At 46.3% G+C, this 14,840-nt stretch overlaps 1 protein-coding gene across 1 annotated transcript in view; it reads left to right on the top strand.

The window, feature by feature from the left end:
- Positions 1-14,617, top strand: part of atp11a (ATPase phospholipid transporting 11A) — a 375,081-nt gene extending 360,464 nt beyond the window's left edge. Inside the window, exon 29 of the mRNA XM_041199613.1 lies at positions 14,375-14,617. Coding sequence (XP_041055547.1) covers positions 14,375-14,380 — 6 coding nt within the window. The 3' untranslated portion in view covers positions 14,381-14,617. The remainder of the gene's footprint in view (positions 1-14,374) is intronic.
- Positions 14,618-14,840: the final 223 nt, after the last annotated feature.

The following is a 14,840-nucleotide window of genomic DNA, read 5'->3' as shown; positions in this document are numbered from 1 at the left end:
AAGTTGGAAGGGACTGGACAAGGGGAGAGAGAATGGAGTCAAGATAGCAAAAAATGAGTTCCATGGGGCAGGAACAGGCTGACATGATCGGTCTACCGCGACAGTCCTGTTTGTGGATTTTGGGTAGGAGGTAGAAGTGGGCCGTCCGAGGTTGGGCAACTATCAGGTTGGAAGCTGTGGGAGGAAGATCCCCAGAGGAGATGAGGTCAGTGACAGTCCTGGAAACAATGGCTTGATGTTCAGTGGTGGGGTCATGGTCCAGGGAGAGGTAGGAGGAAGTGTCCGCGAGTTGACGCTCAGCCTCCGCGAGGTGTGGGTCAGTGCGCCAGACAACAACAGCACCACCCTCTCCCTCCAACAGCACCGCCGTACCCTTTTTCAAAGCTGCAAGTGCCCCCAGTTTCATTTTATTCTTCGGCTCATCCAACACCTCAACAAGAAACATTATCTCTTTCTCTTAAGTGCAAAAGAACGCAAGCTCCAACAACTCATCGACACCCACACCCATCTAGGACCCTCCACCCCTGCATGTCCCTCCGTCCCCACCCCATCTTCCAATCCCAGCCCCAGCCGTGTATTCACTATACCCCCGACCTTCCCCTCTCCGATGCTGAAAGTTCAGTGCTCAGCAAAGGACTTAGTTTCATACCCTTACGCCCTCACCTCAATGAATTTCGGGCTCAGCACGATGCTGAACTCTTCTTCCGCCGTCTTCGTCTCCGGGCTCACTTCTTTGGGCAGGAGTCCTCTCCCCATTCAACGGATCCTTTCACCCACCTCCAATATTCTCCCTCCACCTGGACCCCTCCCTCTGGATTCTTACCTGCTCTTGATCTTTTCATTGAGAACTGTCGGCGCGACATTAGTCGTCTCAATTTCTCTGTCTCTCTCACCCATTCTAACCTGTCTCTCTCTGAACTTACTGCACTCCATTCTCTCAGGTCCAATGCGGTTTCCTCTACATTGGAGAGACCAAACGTAAACTGGGCGACCGCTTTGCAGAACACCTGCGGTCTGTCTGCAAGAATGACCCAAACCTCCCTGTCGCTTGCCATTTTAACACTCCACCCTGCTCTCTTGCCCACATGTCTGTCCTTGGCTTGCTGCATTGTTCCAGTGAAGCTCAAAGCAAACTTGAGGAACAACACCTCATCTTCCGACTAGGCACTTTACAGCCTTCTGGACTGAATATTGAGTTCATCAACTGTAAATCTTGAACTCCCTCCTCCATCCCTGCCCCCTTTCCGTTTTTTCCCCCTTCCTTTTGTTTTTTTCCAATAATTTATATAGATTTTTCTTTTCCCACCTATTTCCATTATTTTTAAATCTATACCTTTTATGCCCTTTTGGTCTTATTTCACCCCACCCCCACTAGCGCCATCTGTACCTTGCGTGTCCTGCTATCCATTCTTAATTAGCACATCCGTTTAGATAATATCACCACCTTCAACACCTCTTTGTTCTTTTGTCTGTGACATCTTTTGATTATCTACTCCTATCACTGCTTGCTTGTCCCTACAACCACCCACCCCCCCACCCCCCCCAACCCCACACCTTAAACCAGCTTACTTTTCACCCCTCTCCTATTTTTACTTAGTTCTGTTGAAGAGTCATACGGACTCGAAACTTTAACTGTGTCCCTCTCTGCAGATGCTGCCAGACCTGCTGAGTTTTTCCAGGTATTTCTGTTTTTGTTTTGGATTTCCAGCATCCGCAGTTTTTTGTTTTTATTATTATTATTGAATAAGACTCTTGGCCGGATGGATTCCATTCATGTGCTTTAAAAGAAGCCAGGGAAGTGATAGCAGAGCCAATACAATGCATTGCTAACAATCCATTACATAAAGGTGTAGTGCCAGCAGACTGACAAATATTTAATGTTAGACCTACATTTAAGAAGAAAAATAGAACATGTCCAGAGAGTTAAATCAGTAGTAGAAAAATAATGGAATCCCTATTAAAGGAGAAAATAATGAAACATCTAGGACCAAAAATACAATAACATATAGGCCAGGACTTTTAAGATGGCGGGCTTTACTACCCAGCCAAAAGAGTCTGTGGAGAATCCATGGCTGCCGGTATTGGCTGCTCCAAGGAGCGGTAATTGGCTGGAGGCGGGACTTCAGCCCCTCAGCTGGGAGAAAGTCCTGCCTCAGAAAGCTGCCAGCCAATCTGATTGGCCAGCAACTTTCTAGTCCTAGCGACACCAGAAGCTGCAGAGCATTATACTGGGACTACAAGCAATCCCTAAAGTATATGTCCTGGGAGTCCAGCACCAGGTAAGTGGTGGGGGGGGGGGGGGGGTGGCGGGGGGTGCCTCAGGGTGGGGAGGGAGGTGAGATTTGTGGGGGAGGGGGGATGTTGGTGGAGACACTACAGGGAGATGAAGACAGGAAGAAGCAGATGGGCCATCACACTCCCTGAATCATAACATTTCAGCCAATGTCCCAGACTCCTCCATCACCATTCTAGGGAATGTCCACCACCAGAGATGGTGGCACAGTGGTATTACAGTGGGAGTGGAAGGCAGGAACTGAACTTGGGAGTTCTCATTGTTGGTTCTGGACCCCAGGAAGTTTCATGGAATCAGGTCAAACATGAGCAAGGAAACCTCCGGCTGATTATTACCTATCAACCTTCAGCAATTGATGAATCAATACTTCTCCATGTTGAATGCCACTGGGCAGAAGTGTTGAGGGTAGCAAGGGCAAGTAGAGAGAAATATCTACTTGACTCCATCCTCACCAATCTGTCTGTTGCAAATGTATTTATCCATGACAGTGCTGGTAGGGTTGACAAGCCCTTGAGGAGATAAAGTCCCATCTCCACAATAAGGAAACCTGTCATTTTGGAGGCTTTACCACCATGCATTAGAACAACATAAGACATGTGAGCAGGAGTAGACCACATGCCCATTGTGCCTGCCACGCCATTCAATATGATAATGGCTGACCTTGGGCTTTAGCTTCGCTTTCCTGCCCATTCCCCATATCCCTTGATTCCCTGAGTCACAACAATCTATCCATCCCAGCCTTAAATGTATGTAACAATAGCAACAATAGCACATCCACAACTCCCTGGGGTAGAGAATTTCAAAGATTCACAACCCTTTGATGAAATTTCCCCTCATCTCAGTCTTAAATAAAGGGCCACTTATTCTGAGACTGTGTCCCTATGTTTTAGATTCCCCAACCAATAGAAACAATCTCTCAGCACTTGCCATGTTAAGCCCCTTCAGAATTTGCAAGTTTTAATTAGATCTCATTCTTCTAAACTCCAGAGCAAATTTGCTCAGCCTCCCAACAGAGGGCAACCCTCATCTCAGGGATCCTCTCATCCCAGGGACCCTCTCATCCCAGGCAACCCTCTCATCCCAGGCAACCCTCTCATCCCAGGGACCCTCTCATCCCAGGCAACCCTCTCATCCCAGGCAACCCTCTCATCCCAGGGACCCTCTCATCCCAGGGACCAGGCAACCCTCTCATCCCAGGGACCAGGCAACCCTCTCATCCCAGGAACCCTCTCATCCCAGGGACCAATGTAGTGAACCTTTGCTGATCCACCTTCAATGCAAGTATATCCTTTCTTAGACGTGGAGAGACAGTACTCGAGATGTGGCCTCACCGAAACCCTGTACAACAGCAGCGAGATTACTTTATTCCTGTACTCCAATCCCCTTGCAATAAAGGCCAACATGCCATTTGCCTTCCTAATAGCTTGCTGCACTGCATGCGAACTTCCTGCATTCCTTGTACCAGCACACCCAAGTCTCCTTGAACATCAGCAATTATAGGTTTCTCACGTAGAAACTAGTTGCAGGACTAGGCCATTCAGCCCATCGAGCCTGCTCCACCATTCAATATGATCATGCCTGATCCCCTATCTCAACACCATATTCCCACTTTCTCTCCATACCCCTTGATGCCCCTAATATCCAAAAATGTATCAATTTTTTTCTTGAATATACTCAGTGACCCGGCCTCCACAGCCTCTGTGGTAGAGAATTCCACAGGTTGACCACCCTCTGAGTGAAGAAATTTTTCCCCATCTCAGTCCTAAATGGCCTGCCCTGTATCCTGAGACTGTGGCCCCTGGTTCTAGACTCCCCAGCCAGGGGAAACATCCTCCTTGCATCTAGTCTGTCTAGCCCTGTTAGAATTTTATACGTTTCAATTAAATCCCCTCTCATTCTTCTAAACTCTAGTGAATACAGGCCCAGTCAAACCAATCTCTCCTCATACGACAGTCCTGCCATCCCCAGTATCAGCCTAGTGAACCTTCACTGCACTCCCTCTATGGCAAGTAAATCCTTTCTTAGGGAGACCAAAACTGCACACAATACTCCAGGTGTGGTCTCACCAAGGCCCTGTATAACTGCAGTAAGACATCCCTACTTCTGAACTCAAATCCTCTTGCAATGAAGGCCAACGTACCATTTGCCTTCCTAACTGCTTGCTGCATCTGCCTATTTACTTTCATTGACTGGTGTACAAGGACACCTAGATCCCTCTGTACCTCCACATTTCCCAATAGATCACCATTTAAATAATACTCTGCCTTTCTGTTTTTCACACCGAAGCGTATAACTTCACATTTATCCATGTTATACTGCATCTGCCATGTGTTTGCCCACACACACAACTTGTCTAAATCACCCTGAAGCCTCCTTATGTCCTCCTCACAAATCACAACCCGGCTCAGTTTTGTGTCATCAGCAAACTTGGAAATATTGCATTTGGTTCCCTCATCCAAGTCACTTGTGTATATTGTGTGGTCTCTGTATAACTGCAGTAAGACATCCCTACTTCTGAACTCAAAATCTTCTTGCAATGAAGGTTGCAGAGGTGAATATGGTGGCCATTACCAAGGAGAAGGTGCTAGGAAAACTGAAAGGTCTGAAGGTGGATAAATCACCTGGACCAGATGGATTACACGCCAGAGTTCTGAAGGAGTTAGCTGAAGAGATAGTGGAGGTGTTAGTGGTGATCTTTCAGGAATCACTGGAGTCAGGGAGGGTCCCAGAGGACTGGAAAATTGCTAATGTAATCCCCCTGTTTAAGAAGGGAGTGAGGCAAAAGAGGGGAAATTACAGGTCGATTAGCCTGACCTCAGTTGTTGGTAAGATTTTAGAGTCCATTATTAAGGATGAGATTTCAGAATACTTGGAAGTGCATGGTAAAATAGGGCAAAGTCAGCATGGTTTCATCAAGGGGAGGTCATGCCTGACAAATCTGTTAGAATTCTTTGAGGAGATAATGAGTAGGTTGACAAAGGAGAGCTAATGGATGTTATCTACTTGGACTTCCAGAAGGCCTTTGACAAGGTGCCGCACAGGAGGCTGCTCAGTAAGATAAGAGCCCATGGTGTTAGAGGCAAGGTACTAGCATGGATAGAAGATTGGCTGTCTGGCAGGAGGCAGAGAGTGGGGATAAGGGGGTCCTTCTCAGGATGGTGGCCGGTGACTAGTGGAGTTCCACAGGGGTCAGTGTTGGGACCACAACTTTTCACTTTATACATTAATGATCTAGATGAAGGAGCTGAGGGCATCCTGGCTAAGTTTGCAGATGATACAAAGATAGGTGGAGGGACAGGTAGTATTGAGGAGGTGGGGAGACTGCAGAAGGATTTGGACAGGTTAGGAGAATGGGCAAAGAAGTGGCAGATGGAATACAACGTGGGCAAGTGTGAGGTCATGCACTTTGGTAGGAAGAATAGAGGCATAGACTATTTTCTAAATGGGGAGAGAATTCAGAAATCTGGAGTGCAAAGGGACTTGGGAGTCCTAGTCCAGGATTCTCTTGAGGTTAACTTGCACGTTGAGTCGGTAGTTAGGAAGGCAAATGCAATGTTGGCATTTATTTCGAGAGGACTAGAATATAAAAGCAGGGATGTGCTGCTGAGCCTTTATAAGGATCTGGTCAGACCACATTTAGAACATTGTGAGCAATTTTGGGCCCTGTATCTCCGGAAGGATGTGCTGGCCCTGGAGAGGGTCCAGAGGAGGTTCACGAGAATGATCCCAGGAATGAAAGGCTAAACATATGAGGAACTTTTGAGGCCACTGAGTCTATACTCGATGGAGTTTAGAAGGATGAGGGGGTATCTGAATGAAACTTACAGAATACTGAAGGGCCTGGATAGAGTGGATGATGTTTCCATTAGTAGGAGAGACTAGGACCCGAGGGCACGGACTCAGAGTAAAAAGAAGACCTTTTAGAGTAGAGATGAGGAGAAACTTTAGCCAGAGAGTGGTGAATCTATGGAATTTATTGGCACAGAAGGTTGTGGAGGCCAGGTCATTGAGTGTATTTAAGACCGAGATAGATAGGTTCTTGATTGGTAAGGAGATCAAAGATTACAGGGAGAAGGCGGGAGAATGGGGTTGAGAAACTAATCAGCCATGATTGAATGGTGGAGCAGACATGATGGGCAAAATGGCCTAATTTCTGCTCCTGTGTCTTATGGTCTTATGGTCTTATTGTGAATAGCTGAGGCCCAAGCACTGATCCTGCGGTACCCCACTAGTCACTGCCTGCCACCCGGAAAAAGGCCCATTTATTCCCACTCTCTGTTTCCGGTCTGTCAACCAATTCTCAATCCATGCCAGTATATTACCCCCAATCCCATGTGCTTTAATTTTGCCCACTATGTGGGACCTTATCAAAAGCCTTCTTGAAATCCAAATACACCACATCCACTTGTTCTCCCTTATCTATTCTACTAGTTACATCCTCAAAAAAAATTCCAGTAGATTACTAAAGCATGATTTCCCTTTCATAGACCCATGTTTTCCAAGTGTTCTGTTACCACATATTTTATAATAGACTCTAGCATTTTCCCCACTACTGATGTTAGGCTAACTGATCTGTAATTCTCTGTTTTTTTCTCTCCCTCCCTTCTTAAATAGTGGGGTTACATTTGCCACCGTCCAATCTGTAGGAACTGCACCAGAGTCTTTTGGAAGATGACCACCAATGCTTCCAATATTTCCAGGGCCACTTCCTTTAGTGCTCTGGGATGTAGATTATCAGGGCCTGGGGATTTTTCAGCATTTAACCCCATTAGTTTCTCTAGCACCATTTTTTTTTACCAAAACTGATTTTCTTCATTTCCTCCCTCTCACTAGACCCTTGGTTCCCCAAAATCTTTGAGTCCTCTTTTGTGAAGACAGAACTAAAATATGTGTTCAATTCTTCCACCATTTCTTTGTTCCCCATTATAATTTCCCCCCTTTCTAACTGTAAGGGACCTACATTTGTTTTTGCTAATCTTTTTCTCTTTACATATTTATAGAAGCTTCTACAGTCAGTTTTTATGTTCCTTGCAAGTTTACTCTCATACTCCATTTTCCCCTTCTTGATCAATCTTTTTGTCCACTTAAGCTGAATTCTAAACTACTCCCAATCCTCTGGTTTGCTGCTTTTTCTGGCAATTTTATATGTCCCCTCTTTCGATCTAATATTATCCCTAATTTCTTTTGTAAGCCATGGTTGAGCCACCTTTCCTGTTTTAGCACCTTTTAAAAATATTCTGGCTTTTTATTCTTATGACCAAAGTGAATAACTTCACATTTACCCATAATATACTTCACCTGCCATCTCGCTGCTCACTCACCTAACCTGTCTCTATCTCTTTGCAGCCTCTCTGTGTCCCCCTCACAGCTTACCTTTCCACCTGGTTTGGTCTCATCAGCAAACTTAGATGCATTACTCTCTGCCTCTTCATCTAAGTCAATACTATAGATTGTAAATAGCTGAGGCCCCAGTACTTATCCTTGCGGCACTCCACTATTCACTGCCTGCTAACTTGAAAAAGCCCCATTTATGCCCACTCTCTTTTCTGTCTGTTTACCAAACCTCTAGCCATGCTAATATATTACCCCCAACTCCAAGAGCCCTTAAATCCATGAGACACTGTGGGCAATCAGTAACAACAGAATTGTATTCCAACATAATCTGTAACCTCAGAGCCAGGATAACGCTCACTCAACCATTCCCATCAAGTCAGGAAATGAATCCTGTTTAAATGAGGAGCGTGGGCAGCACGTCAGAGCTACAACAGAAGGCAACATAGATGCTAATCAGCAAAAGCAGCAAACTATAGATGGAGCTAGGTGATCCTATAAATAAGAGATCAGATGAAAGATCTATAATTCTGCCATATCTATACATGAATGGTGCTAGCCAATTAAACAAAGGGAGGAGGAGGCACCACAAACATCCCCCTCCTCAATGATAGTGAAGCCCAGGATGTCAGTATAAAAGACAAGCCTGAAGTGTTAGCACTTCTGGATGAAGATATTTAGAAAGTGGATGATCCATCTCAACCTTCTCCTGAGGACCTACACAGATACCTGTCTACAACCAATTCATTTCACCCAAGTAATCAAGTAATGGCTGAGATACTGGGTACATCAGAAGCTATGGGTACAGGTAACTCCCCAGCTGTACTGCTGAATAATTGTGTTCCAGAACTAACTCACCCATAGCTGAGCTCTTCTGGTACAGTTACAACACTGGCATCTAGTCAACAATGTGGAAAATTACCCAGATATGTCCTGTGCACAAAATGCTAGACAAAACCCATCCAATCCCTTCAATCTAGTCTTAATCTTCAGCAAGTAAATGAAGGGTCTTGCTAACAGTGCTATCACATGGCACACATTCACCTCTGCACTAATGCTCAGTTTGCATTCTACCAAGAGCAAATAGCTTCATGGATCTCTCAATACTTCCACACAAGAGGGGCAGTAAAGGGAGACTCAAAGCCTCCACATGGGAAGGGCAGTATAGGGGGACTCAATACCTCCTCACGGAGGGTCGTTACATGTGAGCTCAATACCTCTACATGGTGGGGTAGTACAGGGGCTCATGGTACCTTAAAATGGGAAGGGCAATACAGGGGGGCTGCCAGTACCCCCACACGGATGGGCAATACAGGGGGCTGCCAGTACCCCCACACGGATGGGCAATACAGGGGGCTGCCAGTACCCCCACACGGATGGGTAGTACAGGGGGCCGCCAGTACCCCCACACGGATTGGTAGTACAGGGGGCCCTTAATACTCCCATGCTCGAGGGGCTGTACAGTTGGGCTCACAATAGCCCCACATGGGGGGGCAGTACAGGGGTGTTCACAATATCCTCACACTGGAGTGGCATTATAGAGGGGCCCAACACCATCACACCTTAGGGCAATGCAGAGGGGCCCTCATTACCCCCAAATGGGAGGGGCAGTACAGGGGATCGCTAATTACCTTCACAGGGACAGGAGAGTGCATGGAGTGCTCAACTCCCTAGCACCACCCCGCAAAGTGTCTGGGCTTTACCAGGGGTCTGGATAGATCCCCAAAGGGGGCAGTGACCATGTGTTTCTGTCAATCAGGTATTCGACCAGTAAATGTTATCTAGATATTCTATAAAGACGTGATAAAAAATTACCTCAATCTTACTTACATATAATATAGATGTTAAATAAATTATTAATATTAATTAGCTGTCAATAGCTCTAAGGGTTGGACACTAATGCCTTGGGAGGGGATGATTGACAGATGATGCATTTAAACCCAGTTCTGGTGGAGATTGGCACAGGGTCAATGGGGAGAGGGAAGCTCCTGGAGCCAACCAGCAGTTTCGAGGGAGCAGCCTCCAGTACGTTGCAAAGAGCTGGTAACGGATGGAGAAGATGGCAGGTAGAAGCCAATAGGATAAAATCTTTACTTTTTCTGCTGTTTTGAGCTTTTTAACATTGTTTTTGAAAAATTGGTGTGATTCTGGATTGAGTGAAGTGATATTTATGCCCTGTTTTTGATAACAGCTTTTAATAACTGTGAACTTTTAAAGTTTTGACCCATTTGTGATATTTTCATCAGGACATGTAAATGAACCTTCCTACAAAATGGAGTCACAAGAATATAAACTGCCTCCTTTATGGATGTTCCCCTTCATGGGGGAGTCCAGAACTAGGGTGCACGGATTAAAAACAAGGGATCTCCCATTTAAGACGGAGGTGAGGAGGAATTGCTTCTCTCAGGGGGGCCATCAGTGTTTGGAATTCTCATCCCTTGAGAACAGTGGAGGCTGAGTCATTGAATATATTGAAGGCTGAGCTAGACAGATTGTTTGATCCACATAGTAGTTAAAGGTTTTTTGCAGGGAGGAGGGAGGTGTTGGGGGGTGGGGGGTTCGGTGTCAGCAGGAAAGTGGAGTTAAGGCCACAATCAGATCAACCATGATTTGATCTAATGGTGGAACAAGCTGGATGGCCTATTCCTGCTTCTATATCTTATGAACTTATGTGAGAGAGGGACAGAGAGAGAGAGAGACAGAGAGAAAAAGAGCAAGACAGAAAGAGTGAGACAGAGAGTGAGACAGAGATTGAGACAGGGAGCAATGCTGAGCCCAAGGCCAGAGAGGCACTCATTCATGGTGAGATAGAGGTATAGTCCAGGAGCTCATCAACCATGGGGAGAGTCACACACTCCTCCCATTTCTTATTGGCTGTGAGGTGGCAGGAAGAGGAATTACACAAATCGGGCCCACCGGCAAAGGGGGGAAAAATCACATGGCACCACTTTTTCAAACAGCACCCTAACCCTATCACAGTGTAACCCTAATCTTAAACCTATCCCTAATGCCAATGACCTTTGACCCCTAAACCCTAACTCTGACTCTGTGACATTTTACCCCATGACCATTGAACCTTAAGCCCCAACTCTTAAACCCTGACCCTAATTATTCCTCGCCTGCGCACTTGATTTTTTTTCGGTCTGCGTGCTATGTACACTTGCAGCCTAATGACCACAAGGGGTTTTTCTCCAGGTCCCACATGCACAAATTGTTTTTTGCTGCCTTCTCTAACCCCTAACCCTTAACCCTAACCTTAACGCAAGTTTTTTGTTGCATTTTCTAACTCTAACTCTAATCCTAACCCTAAACTTTGACACTTAACCCGAACCACGAAACCTAACCTCATGACCTTTGACTTGTGACCATTGACCCCATGACATTTGACCCTTACCCTCTGCCCCTTGAACCCTAACTTTTCTCGCTCGTGCCCAATTATTTTTCACTCGCACGCTAAGTGCATTCTCATTTTACAGTGACCTCCCAATTCACGCTTGCAGGCTACTGCTCACAAAGAGCTTTTCTCCAGGCTCCATGCATGTGCATTTTTTGCTGCAGTTTCTAACCTTATCTCTGATCATAATCTGAATGTAGTTTTAGATAAAACTAGCCCACATTGCCCAACATAATTCAAATTCTCTCTTTCAGTATTGCTGAAAAAAGACGACTTTTGTCTTGCACTTATCAGGACAATTTGCAAGAACACCAAATTGTAGAGAGTACAACAACTTATACTGCATGAGAAGAGAGTGCTGATTAGTTGGCAAGTAGACTCTGGTTTGTAGAGGCATTGCCATGGCAGATGCACATGTACACACATTACGATTTTTTCAAGTAAACAGAATAGGTGACAGTCATCCCCTGGTTCATTTCTCAGGGCAATGCCTTGACCAAATGACATAACAATCTGATGCACCTCCCTCCAGCTGAAGCATGATAAAGCCATCATTTTCTCATTAAAACATTACACATAAGATAATAACATTATGGAATACATTTTGCCTCTGTTTCTGAGTAAGATGTTTGATGTAGCTGTCTTATTTGCATATCCTTTTTCTGTAACTCCACTAGCTGCCTTGAGTTAAACACTTCAGCTGAATTGTATTCCAGTCTTTCTTCTTGAACAATGTTATCAAACACAGTACCAGCTAATTGGACTTCCACACCTTCTCTCTGCCTTTGAATGTCCTATTCTTCCGCAGAAGGTGCAACACCTGACCCTTTACTTCCCCTCTCCCCTCACCGTCCAAGGGCCTAAACACTCCTTTCAAGTGAAGCAACATTTCACTTGCACTTCCCTCAATTTAGTCTACTGCATTTGCTGCTCCCGATGCGGTTTCCTCTACATTGGAGAGACCAAACACAGACTGGGTGACCGCTTTGCTGAACACCTTTGGTCTGTCCACAAGCATGACCCAGACCTCCCTGTCACTTGCCATTTCAACACTCCACCCTGCTCTCATGCCCACATGTCCGTCCTTGGCTTGCTGCATTGTTCCAGTGAAGCTCAACGCAAACTGGAGGAACAACACCTCATCTTCCGACTAGGCACTTTACAGCCTTCCGGACTTAACATTGACTGAATTTTAGATCATGAACTCTCTCCTCCATCCCCACCCCCTTTCTGATCCCCCCTTTTTTTCCCAATAATTTATATAGATTTTTCTTTTCCCACCTATTTCCATTATTTTTAAATGTATTTCCCTCCATTGTTTTATTTCTACCTTTTAGTCTATTTTGATCCCTTCCCTTCCCCCCACCCCACCCCCACTAGGGCTATCTGTACCTTGCTCGTCCTGCTTTCTACCCTTAATTAGCACATTCCTTAGATAATATCACCACCTTCAACACCTCTTTGTCCTTTTGTCTGTGACATCTTTTGGTTATCTCCACCTATCACTGGCCCTCTATCCAGCTCTACTTGTCCTAACCCCCCTTAAACCAGCTTATATTTCACCTCTTTTCTATTTTTACTAAGTTCTGCTGAAACGTTAACTGTATTCCTCTCCGCAGATGTCGCCAGACCTGCTGAGTTTTTCCGGGTATTTTTATTTTTGTCCTGTTCTTCTTGTTCAACCTATGAGATTGTTATCTTGTTATTATACAATCTGGAAACAATCCAGGATGCTCTCTCTGCAACACTTCTGTTGAAAATACTTCTACAGGCTGTTCAACTATAATAGGCATCACCCACATCTAGGAACCAGCTATTGCCCAAAATAAATTGAAACGCTGCAATGGGCAATTTTTCCATTACTCCAACAATCACCTCATCTGTTTTCCACTTATTCTTTAAATTTGCCTTCCACAATGGAATAGGTTTAGCATCTCCATGAACCCCCTTTATTCCTGCAATACTCCCTCTGAACAACTATTGTCACGATCCCTCATCATTAAGGTTTAACTAGCCCCTGTGTCTCTTAAAATTTTAACATCTTTACCTACTCCATACAAAAAGACGTTCCCTTCACACACAAAATCTTTAAACATTTCTTCAACCTGTTCCTCAGATTTCTCTTGGGTAAATCGTGAACACATTCCCACTTCTTTACCTATCACTGATTCTCCCTGTTTTACCTGTACACAAACCACGGGTTTCTTCCTGTGCCTGAACCTCAGAACCCACAGTATTTTTATTTCCAGTACTTTCCTGCACCCCTATGGTTCCAACACATTTTCTCTGCAATATCCAACACACTGGGCAGAATGTTCCATGCCCGCTGGCAGTGGGCGTGATAGGTGGCAGGTGCGGGCAGTATGGCACAACCTGGTTAATGGCGAGGAAGGGAAGGCAAGTCGTGATCGTTCATTCAGATTGCCGATGGTGGGCCGCTTTTCCTGCCAATGGTTGGCGTGGAATGCATCATAATACATCAACATCTTATTAAAAGGCCATCCTGCTGGGCTAGGACGTCCCCCATCCCCTGCCGATCGTCCGTCCACGTTGGCGGGAAAGCATGTTGATGTGTTTCACAAGGGCACACAAGCGATGTGCACTTGGCAGCCTTCACTTTGGGGGAACTGAGACGAGTGAACAGCATCATTTTCCACAGCTCACCAGGATCGCCTGTTGCTTTGCAGGCTTCAGGAGCGCTGGGGGTGGGTGGGGGTGCCTGAGTGAAGTGCTGCCCTGCTGCAGAGACGACCGTTTTTGGAGAGGTGGTGTCCAGGGGCAACTGCTGCCCTGGCGCTGGATCCTGTGTACAACTGAGGTGGGCAGCAGGGTAGGTGAAGGAAGTGTGCATTAGGGACACCTGTATAAGTTGACCATCCCCTGCAACTAAGACAGTTCAGATGCAGCCACAGTGATGTGATTGGGGTCAGGCTCCTACCTGCCCGCCCATGCAAACAATGCAGAGGGACCAAAGGGCCACCAAGCTCTCCAGACCTTACCCCCCCCCCCGCCCAAACCCACCAACCCTGGCACAGGCTGCAAGCCTATGGACACTTTATTGGACCGCGGAGCAGTTGGGCTACACACGTTGTACAATCTCCTCACCAACACTGGCCATATATCAGTCACTGCTGGAGGTGCTCACAGCCCACTGCAATCTCAGCATCCTGGTTTGGACCAGTGTCCCCCATGCCACAGGTTGACAGGACAGCCATGCAGCGCACTCACCTCTGGCCATCCGAGGGTGGCCAGCACTCTCCAGGAAGCTTTAAGGGGCAGTCACACAGAGACAGGAAAGGTGCTAAGTACAGCCATGATAATCACGTCTCTCTCTTTCATGGATCCTGGTGACCTAGCTGTGAGCCTGATTGCCGACAGAGACTGGAGAAGATGGAGGAGAGAGTGACTGAGGCTCCTGGCCGCACAAAGGCAGGAGCAGCAACCTCATGAAGAAGGGGCAGGAGGGGCTCCTACACACACTGCCCAGGAGCGATAGCGAGCTGTTGCTGATCAGCGCCTAGTGACACCCAGGGTCCACAGACCCCACCTGCCATTCCTGCAGATGACTGAGAACCAGTGTCGCCAATGACTGCACATGTCTAGGAACCAGGTCGCTCACATCTGCCACTTACTGCAGGATTTGGCGCCAAGGGAACATGAAGGGCATCCACTGCCAGTGGCTGTGAAAGTGACCCCGGTGCTCAATTTCTATGCCAGTGGCTCCTTTCAGGGCTCCACAGGTGACCTCTGTGGGATCTCACAATCCGCCACCCACAAATGCATCCATAAGGTCACGAATGTCATCTTCACGAGGGCAACAAC

This window comes from Carcharodon carcharias, chromosome 11, assembly GCF_017639515.1.
Source record: "Carcharodon carcharias isolate sCarCar2 chromosome 11, sCarCar2.pri, whole genome shotgun sequence".
Classification (NCBI taxonomy): domain Eukaryota; kingdom Metazoa; phylum Chordata; class Chondrichthyes; order Lamniformes; family Lamnidae; genus Carcharodon; species Carcharodon carcharias.
This window is presented reverse-complemented; position numbering and strand designations above follow the sequence as displayed.